Source organism: Oryctolagus cuniculus, chromosome 18, assembly GCF_051225735.1.
Source record: "Oryctolagus cuniculus isolate XC-2025 breed Fujian yellow rabbit chromosome 18, ASM5122573v1, whole genome shotgun sequence".
NCBI classification, from domain to species: Eukaryota; Metazoa; Chordata; class Mammalia; order Lagomorpha; family Leporidae; genus Oryctolagus; species Oryctolagus cuniculus.
This window is the reverse complement of record NC_142884.1, coordinates 76,240,833-76,263,773: the sequence shown is the minus strand read 5'-3', so window position 1 is coordinate 76,263,773 and position 22,941 is coordinate 76,240,833. Positions and strand designations below refer to the sequence as shown.

Genomic DNA, 22,941 nt, shown 5'->3' with positions numbered 1-22,941 from the left:
AACCCTGAGCGCATTAAAGCCACTGAGAGGCATACACTGGCGTGGAGAGCAGGGCATGTGAACTACATCCCAGTAAAACACTGAGCAAGAAACCAGGTCATCGCTCCCTACTGAGCTCTCCTGAGTTCCGCAGGGGTGGAAGGGAGAAGCCCACTCGCATCTACTACTGGATGCACCCAGTGGCTTCACCCCCAGGAAGTGGCGTGGGCTTCTGGGGACACCTGGAGACAACACTGTTCAGCCAACACACAACAGGCATTTTGTTGATTTAACAATACTCATTGTGCACTAGATTATGAAAGTCAAGTCTAAGTAGACAAGCAGAGGATTCAGGATATCAGGACACGCACAGTTTTGTTCCAGGTCAAGCAAATGGCAAGCTGCAGCGAACGATACAAATGACAAATGCAGAAAGAGGGAGAAAGGAGAGCGAGGCAGAAGTCCCTCCACCAGCTGGGCTCCAACAGGATTTGGTTTTCCTTTCCTGGAACAGTGGGTCCCGAGGACAAGGGAACAAAGCAGACCGCCAGGATGCCAACTGCAGACAGCACCCTCCCGCAGCGGAGACGCGTCAAACAGAGCACAGGCTTCGTGGTACTGCTGGGTAAACCCCACCGGGGACACCCGCAGCCCACACTGCAGTGTCTGGGAGAGTCCCAGCTCCTCCACTCTATGTTCTTATTTTTTTTTTTTTAAAGATTTATTTATTTGAAAGTCAGAGTTACACAGAGAGAAGAGGAGAGGCAGAGACAGAGAGGTCTTCCATCCACTGGTTCACTCCTCAGATGACCACAACAGCTGGAGCTGCACCGATCCAAAGCCAGGAGGCAGGAGCTTCCTCCACGTCTCCCACGCAGGTGCAGGGGTCCAAGGACTTGAGCCATCTTCCACTGCTTTCCCAGGCCATAGCAGAGAGCTGGATCGGAAGTGGAGCAGCTGGGACTCGAACTGGTGCCCATATGGGATGCTGGCACTGCAGGCGGTGGCTTTTCCCACTACGCCACAGCGCCAGCTCCAGTTCTTCCACTTTGGACCCAGCTTCCTGCTACTGTACCTGGGAGGCAACATATGATGACCCAAGTACTAGGGTCCCTGCCACCTAAGGTGGGAGACCTGGACGGAGTTTCTGGTTTCAGACAGTGTTGTGAGCATCTGGGAAGTGAACCAACAGATGGAAGATCCATGTGTTCATGTGTGTGTGTGCATGTGTGTCATTCTGCCTCTCAAATAAATCTGAAAAGTACCACAAACGGTGTCTACATTCATGGGTCTGCATATTTTGTTCTACTGAAGTCCTCCCAAAATGCAGCCCTCTCACCTTTCAAAGTATAGTTTTTAAAAGACCACCTGTATATTCTTTAAGTGGCTTCACTGAGATTCTAGGATTTGTTTTTAACACACTCTGCCCAACTTTCCTGTCCTGTGTATCAGGACTAAATAACCTAATAGCGGTTAGGTTTTAACTTGCTTTGCTCAATCAAAACTAGTACCAAACAGCAAGGTAACATTCATAGCTCCCAGCATTCATGATGTGCTGTTAAAACTGCTATCGTATGGAACAGAGCTGACAGACCAGGGAGTGAGTTCAGTGAATGCTACGTGGGACAGCCCCAGAAGTTCAAGGACCCCCCCCCCTTCCCATCCATTACAAACCACCACGGCGTCAATCCTGATAGGAAAAACATGCAAGAAAGCAGCAGAAAACCAATAAAAAAAGAAAGAATTTCAGAAACTGTGCTGCCTTTGCTAGGAGTGTGGTGAACAAGAGCACAGGCTGGGGGGGCATGGGGAGACGCGCACTGCGGGCCACCACAGATGCGTGCACTTGTTCAAACTCACCCTGCTGGGTGCTCTCCACGCTCCAAAGTCAGTCCACATCCATCAAGCTCCATAAAGTTCATTCTAAAATCTCGTAGAGGAACCACGAGAAGTGAATCTGTCTCACCCGCAGTGGTTAGTTACTGCAGTACCTGCACACAGTAAGTGCTGCACAGAAGAGGAACCCCGCCACCGCCGCCAGGGTCACACACTTCGGGGCAAGGACGGCCTCCATGCCATACAGCCCAGAGTCCACTTCCAGAGGCTGGAGGCCGACCAGGTCCACCTTGACAACTCCAGCTGGCTTGTTTTATTTACTCTAACTCTTACTTTAAACAGGCAGAAAGACCGGGACAGGGAGCAAAGCTAGGAGGCTGAGCTGCATCAGGTCCCGCGCGAGTGACGGGAACTCAAGCACTTGGGCCATCCCAGAGTGCACGTCGGCAGGAGGCTGGAACAGGAAACTGAGGCAGGATTCGAGCAGACACACTGGGTCTTATCAACCCCGGCTCCAAACACCTGCCTCGCACCTGGTTGAATTATCACCAGAGATGCGCTCATCGTAAAATAGTTTTTTGAATAATAACATTTTTTAAAATATGACATTCAAACATCACCAAGACTTAAGCTTTACAGGAAACTAAGGAAATACCTACTTTACCCTCAAGGAAAGTAACACAATTACCACTCAATCCACCTCCCACACTGAAGAAAACCCATCTTGACTTTTTTTTAAGATTGTTTTTATTTATTTGAAATGGACAGTGAGAGAAGGCAAGACAGAGACAGAGAGATCTTCACCCACTGGTTCACTTTCCAAATGGCCGCAACAGCCAGGGCTGGGCCTAGCCGAAGCCAGGAGTTTCATCCAAGTCACCCACATGGGTGCAGGCACCCAAGCACTTGGGCCATCTTCCACTGCTTTCCCAGGTGCATGAACAGTGAGCTGGATCAGAGGTGGAGCAGCCACAACACAAACCAATAACCACAGAGGATGCTTGCTGGCCCCAAGAGCTCTTAAATCTGCAAGGAAAACAAGGGCAAAACAAGCCATGAACGTTTCCAGAAAGCTTCGGGCAGGTCGAGCCTTCAGAATGGCACTTCTAGGGGCAGGCATTGGCACGGCTGTTAAGACGCCACTTGGCACACCCTCAGCCCTCACCAGAGGCTGGGCTCAGGCCCCCGCCCACTGCTGATTCCAGCTCCCCACTAACGCACTCCCCGGGAGGCAGTGGTGATGATGCAAGCACCTGGGTTCTCCCACCCACGCTGGAGACCCAGGTGAGCTCCTGTTCCCGGCTTCAGCCTGGACCACAGTGCAGGCACCTGGGGAGTCACTCAGGTGAAGAGATAACCCCCCCTTCTCCATGGTGGCCTTTCTACTAAATATATATTTTCCTGACTGCTGTCCCAGGTTTATTGAAAAACATGAAATCACAGCAGAAAGATTCAAACGGCTCCAAAAGCACTCTGAGATTCACCCCATGCAGGCTGAGTGACCAGCAGCTGCCCGGAGGCCAATGGCCAAAAGCGTCCCCATCTCCTCTGTGTCCGGATCCACTGACTCCGCCTCTCGGCTGAGCCCTCAGGAACACCACTCTCTCCCCTCCTGCGGCTCGAGGGCGATGCCTCTCACCAGGCCTTCTGGCTCCACTTCAGCAGGTGCGTGGCACAGCCAGCTACCTGGCTTAGAGCTTCTTGCATGGAATGATGGTGATGTCACACACACATTCGCTGGTGTGGGAATCACTGCCCAGGCACATACCAACACGGCTGTGTTCGCGTCAAAATCATGGTTTTCCAAATATTTATTTATTTATTTGAAGGGCAGGGTTACAGAGACAGAGGGAGTGAGCTCTTCCATCCTCTGGGTCACTCTCTACAATGGCCAAGACTGGATCAGGCCAAACCAGGAGCCTAGAACTCCATCCGGGTCTCTCACGGGGGTACCGGGGGCCCACGCACCCAGGCCATCTTCCACAGCTGGGCTTGAACAGTCACCTACATGGGGGGCCAGCAGCACCAGAAGCAGCTAACTAACCCAGCGCGCCACAACGCCAGCCCTGAAACAACGTTTCTTAAGTCCGTTTTTATCCTCACCTCCACCCACCCCTATGGGAAGAAGGCTTTCATTTGCCTCATCCTTCCTGCCTCCCTCCATCTTTCCTCAAACTGTGCTTTTGGACATTTTCACTAAAAACTGCCAATCTGGTCTCAGATAGACTTTTCTGTCAAAGACAGGACACCAGGTTCCTACCGACAAAAAACACTTGCCTCTGGAGGTACAACAAAACCGAGGTGACTGACCGCGTCCCGTGTCAGGGAGGGTGCAGAAGCACAGCTCTCACACGCTGCTGGCACGGGAGTACGTGGGACAGCCACTCTGAACACTCTTGGCGGTTTCCTATAAAACAGCGTAACCCATGACGCAACACCTCACCCCCGAGAAACAGAAACCCAGGCCCACGCGACAACTCGTACATGAACGTGGGCAGCAGCTTCATGTCTCACAGTCAATCACCAGGACCATCACGAGTCCCGGCGGCTCCACTTCCCATCCAGCTCCCTGCTAATGCACCTGGGAAAGCAGCAGCAGACGGCCCGAGTACGTGGCCCCTGCACCCGCCTGGGAGATCAGGATGGAGTTTAATGCTCCTGGCTTTGGCCTGGCCCAGCCTCAGCTGTTGCAGCCAGATGGGGAGTGAACCAACAGATGGAGGATCCCTCTTTCGGTGTCTCTCCCTCTACCTCTGCCTTTCTATAAATAGCTGAATCTTTAAAAAAAGGGGGGGGGGTTTCAACAAACTGCAGAAGTTGCAAGTCGCGTAAAGGGAGCGCTACTCAGCAGTGAGGAGCAAGGAGCCCGCCCACAGCGCGCGGAACTTCAGCAGCGACGCCAGGTACGAGGGGCTGCCAGAGCAGCACGTGCTGCCTACGTCCACCCCGTCAGTCACAGCAAAGCAAGGCAGCGCCCGCGGGACAGGAGCAGGGGCCCGCGGCAAAGCCTAACAGGGACCTGGTAGGCAACGGAAACGTCCCCTTCTGGAGGGCAGAGACCGCGCTGCATGCTTTTACGTCTCCCATTCGGATTCACACCTCGGGAACACGGATCTTGTTAAAGACCGGGTGAACGGGCAGCCGTCTGCTCCTTAAAAATCAGCTCATGAAGACTGAGGACAAGTTTTCACCCTTCGCTCTTGCTCTGCATCTGCAAACATCCACACACAGATGTCTGAAAAAAAGATTTCCCCAGGGGCCAGCGCTGTGGCACGGCGGGTACAGCCGCAGCCTCCAGTGCTGGCATCCCAGTTCTAGTCCCGGCTGCTCCTCTTCCGATCCAGCTCTCTGCTGTGGCCTGGGAAAGTAGAAGATGGCCCAAGTCCTTGGGCCCCTGCACCCACGTGGGAGACACGGAAAAAGCTCCTGGCTTCGGATCGGCGCAGCTCCAGCCGTTGCAGCCAACTGGGGAGCGAACCAGAGGATGGAAGATCCCTCTGTGTGTGTGTGTGTGTGTGTGTGTGTGTAACTGTGACTTTCAAATAAATCTTTAAAAAAAAAAAAACCCTTCCCCTTCTCTGGTCCAAAGACTCCTACTGCACACAGCAGCACCCGCACTGCTGCCTGGTTCACAGTGTCCAGCCTCCTTTAGGCCTCTGTCCTGTCTCTCAGTCACCTCCAGTTTGTTCTGTCCAGTTTGGCCACTATGGCCACTAACATCCTCTGACCACAACTCAAGCTCCACACCCACACCCACGCACACTCATGCACACACACCCACGCACACCCACCCACCCCCCCCCCCCACAGTCATCAACACTGAAGCAAAGCTGCCGTCTAGTTAGGCAGGCACTCCAGAGCAGAGCAGTGCCAAGTGTGCTGCAGGATCTTCCACTTAACAGAATATGCTGAACCAAAACCAACAAAAGCCGGCTGCTCAAGGTGCCTGCCAGGAAAGAAAGGCATCCCTAAAGCAGCGCTGCCGTTTAGAGGAGCCCGTGGAAAACGAGGTCTGGCAGAAGCGACTTGCGCCCTGTCTGCCAAGAGTCTCTAAATATCCTGAAAAATCGAGAGCTGCTAATGAGAAGCAGCCATGTGAGCACCTGCCCCATTCAACAAGGACACACAGAATCTTCCTCTCAATGAACAGCTCTGGTTGTCAGTGCAAAACAGAGTCCCCTAGAAGGCCTGGCTGCAGAACGACAGGCCGCTGAGCGTCAAGGAACGTAAGCGCAGTACCAACAGCCGCGGGTGCTGACCAGGGCCACCAGGGAAGCAACAGCCAGCACGGCTTTCTCATGCACTTCCACCTGATGATCTGGAAAACACCCTCCAAGGACTCCGGTTATGCAAGTGCAGTGTATAAGCCAAAGCTGCACGTTCACTGTTGTAACTGACAAATCTCTCTTAGAAAAGTGTAACTCAAGACTTCAAAAAAAAAAAAAAAGCTCTTCTGGTAAATGTGTAGAGCCTGAGGTCTGAGAACCCTGGAAGAGAGATTTTTCACCTCATCAGTGAGAAGAACTGCCTGAGAAGCCAGCCAACTGCCAAGGTGCCCAGCGGGCCGTCCAACAGGACCAATCTCCAGGACTGAGGCCAGCAAGGCTCTCAACCTGCGACACCTTGTAGCAGCCCAGGGGTCAGCTGAGCGGGGAGGACAGGTCTCCCCAGCACCTCAGAGGCTCCCTAAGTGAGTCTCACCTGCAGTCAGGGTCAGCGCCACTGTTCAAGAGCACGCAAAGGACCCAAGGAAGAGCTCTTTCCACTCCAGACAAACGACAGAGGGAGAGAAACCTGTGCAGAAAACAGAGCTGCTGGATTCCACAAGAAATGAGGAGGGGCCGGCGCTGTGGCGTAGCGGGTAAAGCCGCCACCTGCAGTGCCGCCATCCCACATGGTCGCTGGTTTCGTCTAGCTGCTCCACTTCCGACCCAGCTCTCTGCTATGGCCTGGGAAAGCAGTGGAAGATGCCCAAGTCCCTGGGCCCCTGCACCCACGTGGGAGACCCGGAAGAAACTCCTGGCTCCTGGCTTCAGATCGGCCCAGCTCTGGCTGTTGCGGCCAACTGGGGAGTGAACCAGCAGAAGACCCCTTCAACCCCTCCTCCGGTCTCCCTCTCCCTCTCCCTCACCCTCTCCCTCTTTCTCTATGTAAGGCTTTCAAATAAATAAATAAATCTTTAAAAAAATAAATTATGAAATAATTTGAAATGCACTTTATATGCTGATGGACGATATCCACAACGGATGTCTTCAAAATGAAAATCCCGGGGGCCAGCACTGTGGGGCAAGGGGTTAACCTGGCCGCTCCATTTCTGACCCAGCTCCCTGTTAATGCACTTGGGAACACAGTTGGAAGACGGCCCAAGTACTTGGGTCCCTGCCCCCATGCAGGAGACTCAGATGAAGTTCTAGACTCTTGGCTTCAGGGTGCCCTAGCCCCAGCCATTGCAGGCATTCGGGGAATGAACCAGAGGATGGAAGATCTCTGTCTCTTCCTCTCTGAAACTGACTTTCAAGCAAAATAAACAAACCTTAAAAAAAAAAAAAAAAGACTGACTATCCCCATCCACTCTGTTCTTGGAAAAAAAAAAAAACTGTAAAGCAACTAAACAGAAATAACAAACTCCAAAGCAACCTTTCAGAAATGTCTTTTAGACGGAAGTCTTTTGTAAATGAACTACTTTCTCCCACTTTCACCTTCAACACCCCACCTCCTCAAAAGCAAGGGTCGGCTCCAGTGCAAAGCCTTCCCCCTCCAGCTGTCCCACATCTCCACCGGGTATCCCCAGGACCCCCTCACCAACACCCTTCCAATAGCCTCCCCCCCCCCCCCCCCCGGGGACTCCAGGACCAGCCCAGCCCTCCCTCTTCCCAGCAGGCAGCTCGGAGATATTCCACAGGGACACAAGCTGTTCTCACAGCTTCAACTGTGTGGGCAAGTCACAGTCTCACAGCTTCAACCTGGGCTGCCCAAACCAGGCCTCTTCCACTTCTCTGTTCCAGTGTAACCTTAAATTCAAAAGGTACCCCAGAAATCGGCTTCCACATCTGTATCAATGAGACACCTCACTGTTGTTCTGATCTCTTAGGTGAGAAACACCGCAAATTATATACTCTAATACGATCAGAAATTCCAAATTTCTAGGACAAGCTCAACGGAATATCCAAATGTTCAGAAAATATTTAGCAAGAACAAAAGCAACTAAAGGAATTAAAATAAGGACCACAATTAATTAATCCATACTAAAGGCGTATACAATCGAGAACAGCAGGAGCTCAACGAATTAAAAAGCGAGTGTGCAATCAGCAGGATCCCCCTGGTTCTGCAGCAGCCACCCATCACCGTGAGTGTGCAGTGCACAGGATCCCCCTGGTTCTGCATCAGCCACCCATCACCGTGAGTGTGCAGTGCACAGGATCCCCCTGGTTCTGCAGCAGCCACCCATCACTGTGAGTGTGCAGTGCACAGGATCCCCCTGGTTCTGCATCAGCCACCCATCACTGTGAGTGTGCAGTGCACAGGTCATCTCTGCCTCCCCACGCATGACCTCACTTCCCGGGCACTGCCTGCACTTTCTCACTGTTCCTGTTTGCCTTCCCAAAGGCAGCTCCCTCTTCCCCACTGCACCCACCAAGCCCTCCTGGCCCTCGCCGGCTCAGCACAGACATCACAGGAAGTGCTCCCAGCCACCTCTGTGAAAGCACTGCTCGGGGCTCCCGGGACTTTTCATTCACCTGATCATCTCCTGTCTTTCTGTTCTAGATCCAGCCTACAAAAGCACAGTATCTGCTGGATGAGTGATAATGATGAAAAAACTTGAGGTTCAGAGACACCTGCCCAATCTGGAGCCCCAGACCAGACTGGGGCTGAGCTCAAGGCACAGACAGGGGGATTTAAGCAACAGTAACATTTAAGGAAAACTGAAAGATACAGACATCAACAGCCAGAATCCCCCAGGAGGAAGTGAAATCTAGAAAAAGAGATGGGGTGGTATTGGCTGGGGTCTGTAAGAAGCGGGTAGCCATCACTCCCCTACCCCTACTGGACAGTGGTCAACACAGCCATGCAAGTCCAGAGGGAGCCCAGGGCATGCCAGCCTCCCAGCCACAGTGCTTGGTTCAGGGTGACCCGGGGCCCCACGCTCAGGCTCCACCTAGAACTCTGGGCAGACATTCACTCTCAGGTCCAGGGCTGCCATGGAGGCTGTCCTCCAACACCAGTCCTGCACCTGCAGGGGCCATGCCGCCCCAGGACTGCACGGACAACAGGAGTGAAGAGGTGACCGTGTGAAGTCTGAATCACACCAACAGTCTCTGGAATTTCTAACTGCATGGGCGGTCAAGTCTCCAGCTCACTGCGTAAGCCAGTGAGAACGCTGAGCTTTCTTGTTATTTAAAAGCATCTTAACCAATACAGGAGTGGGATAAGCAAAAACAGATAAAACAATATTCAGTAGCAGCAACTGGAGGATTCAGAGGCAGTAACACCAGCTACTCTCAACTCCAGGAGTCACCCACTGTCTAGCCCACTCCTAACCAAGGCTCGCTGCTTACCCACCTCAGGCTTGCAATTACTACCACACAAATCCCCAGGCGCACCAGCTGTCTCAGGACTCACCCAGCCCGTAACGTGCTGCCTGCTTCTGTGTCTGCCTCACCTAGGACCTACACAGGGTAAGAACACTGCGGCTGCCGTCCTGACCACTGGCCGCAGGAGCTGGAACTACCTGCCATCACCAAGCCCACCGGCAAGTGGTTTATACACAGACCTTCCCAATATTGTCCAAGTGCTTCATGTGTAAAACTTACTTTTGAAATTAGTTTTTAAATACAAAAACAAAAGACCTTGCTTTAAATAGCCACTGACAATTGTCCTACTGTCACTTAGCAAAACACCCCTCCCCTTCACCCCAAAACTCTTCAGCATACAATGATGTGGTGATTCACAACCAGAGACAACTAAAAACTGATTTAAAAAATGCCAAACACCCAACGTTTTGGACAGCTCTCACATCTGCTAGTTTACTCCACAAATGACAGCAACAGCTGGAACTGGGCCAGGATGAGGCCAGGAGCCAGGAACTCAATCCAGGTCTCTCATGTGTGGCAGGGACCCAACCACGTGAGCCATCACCACCACTTTCCCAGGGTGCACATCGCAGGAGGCTGGAGCAGAGCAAGGACTGCAGTGTGGGATGCAGGTCCCCAAGCCACACTCTAACCACTGGGCCTACCGCTGCTGTTAGCATGCGTGAAATAAATCTGTGAGCACTCTACAGCGTTTAACAACTCTGGAAAAACACTTTACTCAGCATATTCAGTGCAACCCCAGGTTATTAAAAAGGGCCCCACGTTGCAGGCTGGCAGCCCCCTGCCTGTCCTGCACCAGCACCCAGAGGCTTCCGTCCTGCAGCCCTGCAATGACCCTTACACCACACGCGGCCGCCGCAGTGGTGCCTGTGCAAAGCTTTCCAAGTCTCCCAGACCCTCCCAGGCTAAAGGCTCTGGCAGGACTGTGCCGCCATCCCCTCCTCCCCTCCAGGCTGAGCACTGCGGCCCCACAGCTCAGCGCCTGCAAACCGAGTCCTGCACAAATTCTGAATGACGGCCCCAGGACTCTCCAGGCCCATGGCCCTCACTGGGGGCAGGAGAGCTGATCGGTCAAGCCTTTCTCATGCTTGACTGGGGTAACTTCCACCAACTCATTCACCACACACTCACCACACACTTAGCACGTTGCAGGCCCTGGCAACACAGCAGCAAAAATCCTCCCCTCACTGAACTTCCTCTGGGGAAGCAAACACCAGCAGAACAGCAGCACCGGCTGAGTCGGAGGCCATGGCCATGGCACAGTGGCAGCAAGCTGGGGGCGGGGGAACTTTGAGCAGAGGCTCCCAGAAGCGACTTGTTCTCCCCCCAGTTTGTGCCACATGGCCTGCCTGAGGCGTAGCCAAGCTCAGCAGCTAACCAGAGGGTGAGCGACGACTTTGGAAGAAATAAAAACTGCAATAACTGAGGCGGACGCTAAAGCTCATGGCGCGCACAGGCACCCGCTCGCCCCAGGATTACAACGCTCTGGGGAGCTCGGAGCTGGAAGACAGCGCTGTGCAGGTCAGCAGACGGCTGCCGGGTTCACGGCCCAGGCGGAGAGCAGCTTCCGCACACGGAGCCTTCACAAGACGCACACCCGGCCCACTCCCGCGACGGCATTTGCATCAACTACTGCTGTCTGAACTCAGGCCTACATTTGTTGAGAAACTGTCCAGATAATAAACAAAACAACTGAGACATCGTATTTTAGGGACACCAGTCCCCTGAAATAATTTAAAAACAAAACCAAACTAGACCAGAAAGGCAGGTGCTTGCCCTCGTGGTTAAGACACCCCATGTCAGAGTACCTGGTCTGCCTGCCTTTCAAATAAATCATTCATTAAAACGAAACAGAGCACTACAGAAGAGAAATAAGAAAAACACTGTAAAACCCTAAAGAAGTCTTAAAAATCACTTGAGCGTTTTTTTTTTTGGTTTGTTTGTTGTTGTTGTTTTTTCTTTTGGGGGGGGGGGCAGCGATAGCTCCTATCTGCTGATTCATTCCCCAAAGCCTGCAACAGCAGAGGTTGGGGGCTGGAGCCAGAAGCCCAATTCAGTTGTCCCCCGTGGGCGGCAGGAACCCAACTACGTGGGCCATCACCTGCCACTTCCCATGGTGTGCATTAGCCAGAGGCTGGAGTTGTGAGCCACAGATGGGTATGGAATCCAGGTACTCCACCGTGAGACACAGCTGTCTTAGCCACTACGCCAAACGCCTGCCCTCATGCATTCTGTTTTCTTTCTTTTACTATGTATTTGAAAGGTAGAGTGACAGAGATTCAGATCTCCCATCCCCTTGGTTCACCCCCACCCCCACCCCCACTGAAATGGCTGCGCCAGCCAGGGCCAGGCCAGGCCAAGCTAGGACTCAGCCACTTCATCTTGGTCTCCCACCTGGTGGCCGGCACGCTGCTACTGAGCGCTCACCTCAGCAGGGAGCTGGCTCTGAGGCACAGCCGGAGCCTGAACTGGCACTCCAATTTGTCACGCAGGCACCTTAAGCAACAGCTTGGCCCACATCTGTCCCTCTGCCCGTGCATTCTCATCCCAGAAGCGCCGACCTACCCCGAAATACCCAGGAAGCAGCCAGCTCTTCTTCTTCATTGTTAGTCAATTTTCATCTGGTCTGTTGGGTTTTTTTCTTTTATTTATTTGAAAGAGTTAGAGAGAGATCTCCCACCAGCTGGTTCACTACCCAGATGGCTGCAACGGCTGCAGCTGACGTAACCTGAAGCCAGGAGCTTCTTCCCGATCACCCACATGGGTGCTGGGGCCCAAGGACTTGGGCCATACTCTACTGCTTTCCCAGGCACATTACCAGGGAGCTGGATCAGAAGTGCAGCAGCCGGGACTCGAACTGGCTGCTCATATGGGATGCCGGCACTGCTCACTGTGCCACAGTGCCGGCCCCAGCCATCTCTCCTTAGCTCATTACCACAGTCACTTGTACAGAGGGCAAAGCTGTCCCCCAATGTTTTGCAAGTTGTATCTTCCTCTCTACTAGAAACTCCCCCCAAAAACAGATGGAGGCCTCAAGACACAACTGACAATCAGGAGTCTGCTATTATTTTCCTTAACTGGTCCTTCTGTCAATTAACTCATCCCTTGGACAAGCCCTGAGCCTGCTGTGCTACGCAGTGGTGCCACTGGAAGACTCAAGAAGACCATCCTGAGCCCCCCCCCCACCCAGGGCTCAGCTGCGTGGGCTCATCTTGGCCCACACACAATCCTGCTGTGCAGGGCCCGCTTCCTGCCTTACTCTGCACGGAGGGCCAGCTACCAACAGGAGGAAAGAGAGCTCATCTAAGAACCAGCATCCAAAGGGAACCCAAGTCTGGCTCCACACACCACATGCAGGCTTCCTTTCCTCCCCGCAGACACTAGTGAGGACTCTGCCCTGCGGCGCTGCAGACAGAGCACGGCCAGGACACCTTTACTCCTGCCCACCTGGAGCAGCTGCCTGTCTACCACATGCAATGGGAGAGGCCAGGTCTGCCCGTGTCCAAGCGAGTCCCTGCTGGGAACCAGCCCCCATCACCATGTGCGAAGTTCAGGTTAACTCTCCAAGCTTCCAGCCAAGGAAGGCTTTTTAAGTGGGTTTGTGTTTTTAAGGGCATGTATCACTAACTAAACTACAGTCGCAGATCAAGAAGAAAGTTCACGCTCCAGCACTTACTTGAAATGATGCTGCTGTGGCCCAAGAGTCAGAGTTAGGCAAGAAGCGAGAAAGAGCCAGGAGTAAATACTCCAGCCCCAACGAGTGAAAAGTGCAGACAAGAATCGCCTCAGCTGACAAAGCTGTAACCTGCAACAACGAGCAAGAACTGCCGAGGACAGCTGTGAACGCTCGTGCAAGTCTCCATGCTGCCCACCAGGCTGCAGCAGCAGTCAGCCAGTTCCAAGGACTCAGGATGGCTGACAGTCCTGCATTCCAAGAGGGGTGGGGTCTGCTGTCCCACGCTGACCACAAGGTTCTATCTCAACACGTGAGCACAGCACTCACGAAGTCAGGGACGCTCCTGCGGGTTTAGAGAACTCACTTGTTCTTAGATTTGAAAAAGTGTGTGGGGGCCGCACTGTGGTGTAGGCTGAGCCTCTGCCTGTGGCACTGGCATCCCATATGGGTGCCGGTTCAAATCCCAGCTGCTCCACTTCCGATCCAGCTCTCTGCTATGGCCTGGGAGAGCAGCTGAGGATGGCCCAAGTCCTTGGGCCCCTGCACCTTCGTGGGAGACTGGGAAGAAGCTCCTGGCTCCTGGCTTTGGATCGGCGCAGCTCTGGCTGTTGCAGCCATTTTTAGGGAGTGAACCAGAGGATGCAAGACCTCTCTCTTGTGTCTCTCCCCCTCTCTCTAACTCTGTCAAAGAAACAAATAAAATCTTAAAAAAAAAAAAAAAAAAAGGAAAAGACAAAGTGTGTTTTGGGGTAGGCATTTGGGGTAACAGTTAATACGCTGCTGGGGTTGCCTGCACCGCTGACTGGAGTGTGCTGGTTTGAGTCCCAGCTCCAACACCAATCCTAGCTTCCTGCCACTGTGCGCCCTGAGAGGCCGCAGGTGATGGCACAGGAAGTGGAGTCCCAACCACCCACCACAGGAGAGATCTAGATTGAGGTCCAGGCTCCTGGCTTTGGCCTAACTCAGCCTCTGCCACTGTAGGCTTTTAGGGAGTGAACCGATGGGTGGGAGATTCCTCTCTCTCTCTGCCTCCCAAATAAACAAGTAACTTTTAAAATGTGTAAATGTGTTTTGCAACCTATAACCCCCAACTAAGTCTCCTGCACAAGCAGTGTGGCATAATTGACACCAGTCACTGAGTCGGCTACGGAACAAACTTTGCACAAAGCCGGAGCCTCTTTCCGAAGCAAACTGCGGGCTCTTCACGGGCTGTGCCGCCTCACCACGGCCCCACAACTCCACTCAGCAGCAAAGCTGGGTGCTGTCAGCCTCAGGGAGGTACGCACCTGCATTTCTGGTCTTGTCCACACCTGAGCTCGACCAGAGGGGGCAAGCTCTCCACAGCCTAATATTCCTGTGTCTGGTAAAACAGAGCCTCTGGGGCTGGGGCCTGGCGGAGACCCCTGGGGAAGCGCTTTCCAGCACCTGGCGGCCGTGCACCGGGGTCCTTGCTTAGGATGTCCGCGTGGCACTCAAGGCTCAGGGCAATGCTGATGTTAGAATAGAGTCCAAATTACGAAATACACAGTGACTCCACAGTTCTAAAACCTAACCGAAAGCAGTAAAGGAAACAGGTGAAAACATTAACAGCCGTCATCACAGAGTCCTGGGATTTTCCGTGGGATGCACTTTTCTCAGTATTTTCTAGGTGTACTATCAGGGGACAAATGTTTGTAAGGGTACAACATCCCTAAACACCTTCCTAACTATGCAGCTATCACCGAGGATATCCAGGGCAAGTCTGCCTGACATGTCCCCAAAAGAAATGTCCACCTCCTCCCTCCATTTTACAGGGTTTGCAGACCCCCAGATGTAGAGAATAATCCAAAGAACCAAACCCTCATAAGCAGAAAGGATCCCCTGAGCCCCCGGCACACTCTGCGCCAGCAGCACTAGGACAGACCCTGAGCTTCCCCTGATCCAGCCGCTGGCTACAGCGTTCTGTGCCTCTCCTGTCTGACCCCTTCACCCCACACATCCATTCCACCACAAACCTCCGCGTGGCCCCAGCAAGACCCAGGCTGTGAGACTGCTGCTCTGCGGATTCTTCCCCACACGCCTGCGTCTCGGTGCGGCTCAGCCTGAGAACTCCAGCTCAAAGGACCTTCCCAGCAAAGGCCTCCCAGCTTCCCTGACACTGAGCCACACTCTCTTCCCTGCTCAGCCCATCCTCCAGGCAGCCAGCTCCCGGATCGGGCCACACCGCCCGCACTGCCCAGCCTCGTCAGAGGCCCAGGAACCCTCCTCTACGGCATGCAGCGACACCATCAGCGTTCTCCACGTTGGGCGTTGGGCGGGGTGTGAGTCAAGGCTGCACTCTGGGGGTTCCATGGCCTGAGGCCCCCTGCTGTCAGGACAGATGCTGCAAGCGCCAGCGAAGGCCACACGGCAGGAGCTGCCGGCTGCCACAGGCTCCCTGCCTCCTCCTAACTGCTCCAAACCCCTCCCAGTGCACACTTCCCACCATGCCACGCTGTGCGTCTCAGCCAGTGTGTCACTCTGTTCACTTTCTGCAGGCCACATCCAGAGACTCTGTCCCCTTCCTGGGGACATATTTCTCTGGACTGACACAGGCAGTGCAGTGATGATGCCGTTAGCCACCGTCCCCGTATGGGAGACAACGCCTCTGCTCACGGCTTGGTTCTCGGCACCTGGTACACCACAGCCACCATTTGCCTATCTGCTGAATAAACAAGTGACCCACCGGATGAGCGCACGTGCTCCTCCAGGCTGCTCCCCACACTAACCTGAGATCCTCCTACCAATCAGCCTGGTGGTCCCACTGCCCTGGGAAGCCTAAAGCACAGGAACGCTCCTTACGGCTCTCTCTAATCCTCTGCTTTGTATGTGCTTCTGCATCAAAGTATGTAATCTCCTACACATTAACTCCAAACAGAACAAAATGCTCCCCTTAGAAGACCCAACTGTGTGGTTATCAGAGTCCAGAATGGCTAACAGCAGGGGGAGACCAAGTTGGGAAAGGGGGGAGGTTTTCCTCTTTGCCTGCACAGTACCAGTGCGAAGAGACCATGACTTTGAGAAGATGGGAAGAACTTCCCCTTGGCTATCAGTTCCCTAGGGTACACTCGGCAGGGCCCCACCATTCTACGCTGGGAATGGGCCCAGCAGCCTGACCACCATGGTTACTGTACATCTGCTCCTCCAGTTCCGTGCTCAGAGACCAGAAGGCCTAACTTCAGGTCTCCAACAAACCGTCTGGTCTCAACAGCCATCTAAGGGAAATGATGGACAGGGATGGCGCGGGTGCAGCAGGTTAAGTCACCACATGCGACAGCCCAAGTCCTGGCTGCTCTGGTTCAGAGCCAGCTTCCAGCTAACGCACTGGGAAAGCAGCAGAGGACGGCCCGACAGTCACAGGGAGGCCCAGATGGAGTTCCAGGTTCCTTGCGTCGGTCAGGTCCAGCCCTGGCTGTTGCAGGCATCTGAGGAGTGAATCGGCAGATGAAGATCCTGCTCTCTCCACCGTTCAAGTATATAGAAATTTACAGGAGAAAAGCAAACAAGAACATTACAAAACCTTTAGCCATAGAATTCCAAATGAAGTCTAAGCTAGCTGGTACCGACTAAGTTTGAATGAATGAGATAAACTGAACTGAACTGCTTACATCCACAGCAAGCACACGACCACGTGAACAACGCAGACTCTAACTCCTTGGCTGAAAAGCAAAAGGGGATTTCCTATACAGAATCATCTATTAAGTGCTCCTGGCAGGGCCGGCGCTGTGGCTCAGCAGGTTAGCACTCTGGCCTGAAGTGCCGGCATCCCGTATGGGCGCTGGTTCAAGACATGGCTGCTCTGCTTCAGATCCAGCTCTGCTGTGGCCTGGGATAGCAGTAGAGGATGGCCCAAGTGCTGGGGCTCCTGTACCCACATGGGAGACCGGAAGAAGCTCCTGGCTTCGGATGGCACAGCTCTGGCCATTGCGGCCATCTGGGAGTGGGCAGGGGGGACCCTACTGTTACCTTCCCACCCCAGCCAACTGGTCTACAGGAACAAGCCTGCAACTTAAGCTCTGTTTTGTGCAGTTTCAATGCTTATTTTTCTCTATATGTAGCTCTGACAGCAGGGCACATGGGACACACCTAATGCTCATTAACATTTACACACACACGCATTTTCTCATGGTGGTGTCAATGAGAACTGAAGTCTGGAGCTATCTTAGTATATCTTTAAAGCTTAAGTGTTTTTTTTTGTTTTTTTTTTGTTTTTTTTTTTTTTTGACAGGCAGAGTGGACAGTGAGAGAGAGACAGAGAGAAAGGTCTTCCTTTTGCCATTGGTTCACCCTCCAATGGCTGCCGTGGCCGGCACGCTGCGGCCGGTGCACCGCGCTGATCCAAAGGCAGGAGCCAGGTGCTTCTCCTGGTCTCCCATGGGGTGCAGGGCCCAAGTACTTGGGCCATCCTCCACTGCACTCCCTGGCCACAGCAGAGAGCTGGCCTGGAAGAGGGGCAACCGGGACAGAATCCAGCGCCCTGACCGGGACTAGAACCCGGTGTGCCGGCACCACAAGGCAGAGGATTAGCCTACTGAGCTGCGGCGCTGGCCTTGAGCTTAAGTTTTAAGACTACTTTGCTAGGGCCAGCACCGTGGGCACAGTAGGCTAAGCTTCTGCCTGCAGTGCCGGCATCCCATATGGGCATTGGTTCTAGTCCTGGCTGCTCCTCTTCTGATCCAGCTCTCTGCTTATGGCCTGGGAAAGCAGTGGAAGATGGCCCAAGTCCTTGGGCCCCTGCATCCGTGTGGGAGACCCAGAAGAAGCCGCTGGCTCCTGGCTTCAGATCGGCTTACTTCAGCCGTTGTGGCCATTTGGGGGGTGAACCAGCAGATGGAAGACCTTTCTGTCTTTCCCTCTGACTGTAACTCTACCTCTCAAATAAATAATCTTATTTTTAAGTTTCATTTACTTATTTGAGAGGCAGAGTTGCAGAGAGAGAGAAAAGTATTCCATCTGCTGGTTCATTCCCCAAATGGCTGCAACGGCTGGAGCTGGGCCAGTCTGAAACAAGAAGCCAGGAGCTTTCTCTGGGGCTCCCATGTGGGTGCAGGGGCCCAAGCACCTGGGCCATCTTCTGCTGCTTTCCCAGGCCACAGCCGGGAGCTGGATCAGAGGTGGAGCAGCTGGGACTTGAACCAGAGCCCATAAGGGATGCTAGCGCCACAGGCATCCGCTTTACCCAGCAGGTGACAGCACCAATCCCAGTAAATAAAATCATTTGGGGAAAAAAAAAAAAAAAAAACTCTGCCAGAAAAAAGCAGAGCCTAACTGCATCTATACCCAATATACACAGTAGGTATACGTTTCTTCATAAAAAGATGGACAAACAAGGAAACAAAAATCTATCCCCAGCAAAGTTAAAGAAAGGCAAAATTAGGCAGTCGGCCATGAACATCAGAGACTGCAGGCACAAGAGAGGGGCCACCTGCCTATTCACCGCAAGGTACTTCAGTGCTTGGCGTCCCGGTTACGAGACCCTAGGAAGAGAAGCCGTCACTTCCTGTGCAGACACTGGGAGGCAGGCACTCCACACTCACGCTTCTGACAGGCTCGCCTGACTTGAGGACAAGCTCCGACCCTCCCCAGCCCCGCCACACCTCACCCACCCCATCCCGGGAGACGGCTCGCAGGGGTGCAACGGAAAGGCAGCAGACAGCCCAGCTCTCAGGCCTTAGGCTGGAAATGGGGTCATGGCGGAGAAGCTTCAACAAGTCAGAAAACACGCAACCCTTGAACAGTCTACCATCTGCAGACTTCCCATCTACATGTGAGATAAACTCCGCATTTTCAGCAAACAAACCTTGTATGGGGGCCGGCACTGTGGCACAGCAGGTAAAGCCTCCGCCTGCAGTGCCCGCATCCCATACAGCCACCAGTTCCAGTCCCGGCTGCTCCACTTCTGATCCAGCTCTCTGCAGTGGCCTGGGAAAACAGTGGAAGGTGGCCCAAGTCCTTGGGCCCCTGCACCCACGTGGGTGACCTGGAAGAAGCTCCTGGCTCCAGATCGGAGCAGCTACGGCGGTTGCAGTCACCTGGGGAATGGACTAGCAGATGGAAGACCTCTATCTGTATCTCTGCCCCTCCTTCTCTCTCTGTGTAACTCTGACTTTCAAATAAATAAATAAATCTTACAAAGGGGCGGCGGGGGGGGGGGGGGGTAGACAGGCTGGCGCCATGGTGCACTAGGTTAATCCTCCGCCTGCGGCGCCAGCATCCCGTATGAGCACTGTTTCTAGTCCCAGCTGCTCCTCTTCCAGGCCAGCTCTCTGCTGTGGCCCGGGAGTGCAGTGGAGGATGGCCCAAGTGTTTGGGCCCTGCACCCGCGTGGGAGACCAGGAGAAGCACCTGGCTCCTGGCTTCAGATCGGCGTGGTTCCAGTTGTTGTGGCCATTTGGGGAGTGAACCAATGGAAGGAAGACCGTTCTCTCTCTCTCTCTGTCTATAACTCTACCTGTCAGATAAATAAATAAAAATCTTAAAAAAAAAAAAAACAAAAAAACCCTGTATGCATTCCCCAACTGTGAGGTGATTATGTTCCCACACAAGCTCTTTTTGTTGTTGTTGTTAATGTTTATTTATTTATTTGAAAGTCAGAGTTACACAGAGAGAGGAGAGGCAGAGAAATGGGTCTTCCATCCGCCAGGTCACCCTCCAATTGGCCACAATGGCCAGAGCTGTGCCAATCCAAAGCCAGGAGCCAGGAGCTTCTTTTGGGTTTCCCACACGGCCATCTTCCGCTGCTTTCCCAGGCCATAGCACAGCAGAGAGCTGGAGCAGAAGTAGAGCAGCCGGGACTCAAACAGCCACCCATACGGGATGCTGGCACTGGAGGCAGCAGCTTTACCCGCTACGCCACAGCGCTGCCCCCCCGCCCAGCTCTTAACCCAGCCAGTACTGACAGAAACGGTGCCGGAAAGACCTCTGCGTGACCACACCGATCACCAGGAAAAGTGCAGCCCAAGCACATGCGAGTCTTTGGAAACGACACCTACACTGCTGAAGTGGCACTAAAGTGACAGATGACAGTAATCCAGCGGCCCCGGGCCAGCAAAGTCCACCGCAGACAGATTTGTCTGCTTTGTGCCACGGTGATTCCTGCATGTGCGGCAGTGAATAGAAGCGGAGCAAATTCAAGAGCAAGCACGTCCTAACCCTTCACTCTCCAGCAGGCCAGCAGGAGCGGCGCCCTCAGCAGCCAGGCTTAACGGGGAAGCAGACCTAGCAAGAGTCACCTACAGGTCTGAAATCTGCATTAAAAATATATAAAAAATAAAAAAGCAAGAGGCCAGTGTCACGGCGCAGCGGGTAAAGCCATCGTGTGTAATGCCAACTTCCCATATGGGCACCGGTTCGAGTCCTGGCTGCTCCTCTTGTGATCCAGCTCCCTGCTAACGGCCTGGGAAAGCAGCAGAAGGTGGCCCGAGTGCTTAGGCCCCTTTACCCGTGAGAGACCCAGAAGAAGCCACTGCGGCCATCTGGGGAGTGTCCAACAGTCGGAAGGTCTCTCTCTCTCTCTCTCTGTACATCTTCCCTTTGCTCTCTGTAACTCTTCCAAACAAATAAATAAATTAAAAAAAGAAGGTAAAACGAAATAGCCTCACTGTAACTAATTCGAGTGGAGACGACCCCGGTTCCCCCACCCCTTGAGTGTGTTCTGAGCACGGCATGTGCCCGCGCCCCCAGGTCTGGGCTGAAAGCCGGCGTCCAGCCTCAGGGCCACGTCCCTTCCCCTGACAGCGCTGGAACACGGGCCCGGCGTCTGCTCTGGAGAGGAACCCAGAGGGCAGGGGGCCACGCTTCTCTCAGGGCCACTTCAGAACACTCTGGGCCCAGCCACACGGAGGACAGGCCCTGGATGGGGGCCGCTGGCACCAGACACGCCACGCCCACTCAGGTGACAGAGAACACACACCTGTGGCATCGCATCTAGTCTCGGGATGCGCCCTCTACATACAGTCAGTACCCCAGCACACTGCAGGAATGTCGCCACACCCGGCGGGTCCCCACAGCCCCCAGGGGATGAAGACTGGGCGGGGGGCGCTCAGCGCTGTGAGGCTCCGAGGCAGGGAGGCGTCAGCCAGGCACTCGCAGGTCCCTCGGGACCACAGACACTCATAGAGCAGACACACTTACTCTTCAACACGGTTCAACCCTCCCAAGCCAGCGGCACTCAAAATGTTTCCAACTTCACTGCTCTACTTCCGCGCAGGGAATGGGCTCAACCAACACTTCCCAGTATGATGGAAACAGGCTACAATCCACACAAAACTGTAAAACTGTAGCCTTAACAAGTCGGTTGTAAAGGAGGCTAACTGGGGTTGGGGCTGCGACAGCTACCTCGTACCGGGTCAGCCTGCCTGGCTCGGGGCTCGGCGATCGCTGCTGAATGAATGACGGGGCCCCAAGCGCCCAGACTCTCGGGACAGCGTGACCGAGACCCGGCCGGTCCAACAGCCAAACCCTGCTCAGGACGCCACTGCTTCCTTCCACCACTCTCTTTTAGACAGGAAAGGAAGAGGGGTCCAACCGCGCTCGGCCCCGAGGCGCACGCAGGTCAGTCTCGCGCTGGCCAGAGGCACAAGTCCCGGGCCACGGACGCAAAGGCCATCGCCAGGAGGCACGCGTGGCCTCCGCGAACGAGCCCGGGCACCGAGTATAGGAAGTGCGGGAGCCTCTGTGCACGCGAAGCCCGCAGAAACGCACGCCAGGCCTCCCGGGGGAAAAGCCCGCGACGCACCGGCTGCCCGGCGACCCGAGTACCGGGAAGTTACGACGGCACGCCGGAGCGGGCGCCCCAAGAGCGGAGCCCCCCGAGAGGTGCTGTCCGTGCATATTTAAGGAAAAGCCCGCGGCCTGCCCGGGGGAGCCGCCGCCAACAAAGCGGCGCGGCAAGGCGGGAGCTGCCCCGCCGCCCGCCCCGCACCTACTTTGTGCCGCTCTCCCACCTCTCATTCAGAGGCGCGCGGCGGCCGCCCAGGCGCCGGCGCCGGGGCCCGGGGCTCAGCCGGCGCCCAGCCCGGGGTCCACGGCCGGCGCGACCCCCAGCCCGCGCCCCGCGCCCCCAGCACCTCCCCCCCGTGCGCGACAGGGGACCCCCGCCGCCGCGCCCCCCGCCGGCGCCGCCCCGGGCCCCGCGGCACCCGCACGCCCGCGCCGCTGTCCTCAGCGGCCCCGGCCCCCGGCCCACCCGCGCCGGCGGGTCCCGCGGGGTCCACGGCGCTGGGGGCGGCCCGGGGGCGTGGGGCGCGGGGCGCGGGCGGCAGGCCCGGGCGCGCCGACGGCGCCGCCAGAGACCCCGGGGCCGCGCCGCGCCGCGCTCGCCCCGGGAAGCCGCAGGGCCGGGGACTGGGGAGCGGGAACCGGGCGGCGGCGGCGGCCCCGGGGCCTAGGCCCGGGCGGCGGGTCCCGCGCCCTCCCCCACCCCACACGCTCGCTCCCGGCCGCCCGCGCCCGCGCGCGCTCCCCCAGGCTCGGGCCCCTTCCGGCCGGGGGCGCGGGCCGCCGGCTACCTGCGGGCTGCGGAGGGCCATGGCGGCCCGTTTGAATGGGACTCGGCGCGGCCCGGCGGCTCACGCTGCTTCCCCCGCCGCCGCCATCTTCTCGCCCGCACATACACACTCGCATCGGCCGCCGCGCCTGCGCACTGGCGGCGCGCCGCGGGGCGCGGGCGGCCGGGGCGCTGCTGCGCGTGCGCGGCCGGCAGGTGGGCGTGCGCGGGCGCCTCCGGCCGGGCCGGGCGGCCGCGGGAGCCGGGCCGGTGGACTCTGAGCCCCGCCGGGCTCGGGCGGGTGCGGGCCTGACGGGGAGAGGGCGTGCAGGTGCAGGGGGAGCTAGTGCCCC

At 55.4% G+C, this 22,941-nt stretch overlaps 1 protein-coding gene and 1 long non-coding RNA gene across 2 annotated transcripts in view; both read right to left on the bottom strand.

The window, feature by feature from the left end:
- The window catches only part of USP10 (ubiquitin specific peptidase 10), a 67,728-nt gene extending 45,011 nt beyond the window's left edge, over positions 1 to 22,717 (bottom strand). Inside the window, exon 1 of the mRNA XM_051847334.3 lies at positions 22,611 to 22,717. Coding sequence (XP_051703294.1) covers positions 22,611 to 22,631 — 21 coding nt within the window. The 5' untranslated portion in view covers positions 22,632 to 22,717. The remainder of the gene's footprint in view (positions 1 to 22,610) is intronic.
- Positions 2,545 to 10,951, bottom strand: LOC149121039 (uncharacterized). The gene is made up of 2 exons (XR_016225544.1): positions 10,539 to 10,951; positions 2,545 to 2,841 (listed from the first exon to the last, which is right to left on the bottom strand). It is a non-coding gene; the product is annotated as an uncharacterized LOC149121039 (long non-coding RNA).
- Positions 22,718 to 22,941: the final 224 nt, after the last annotated feature.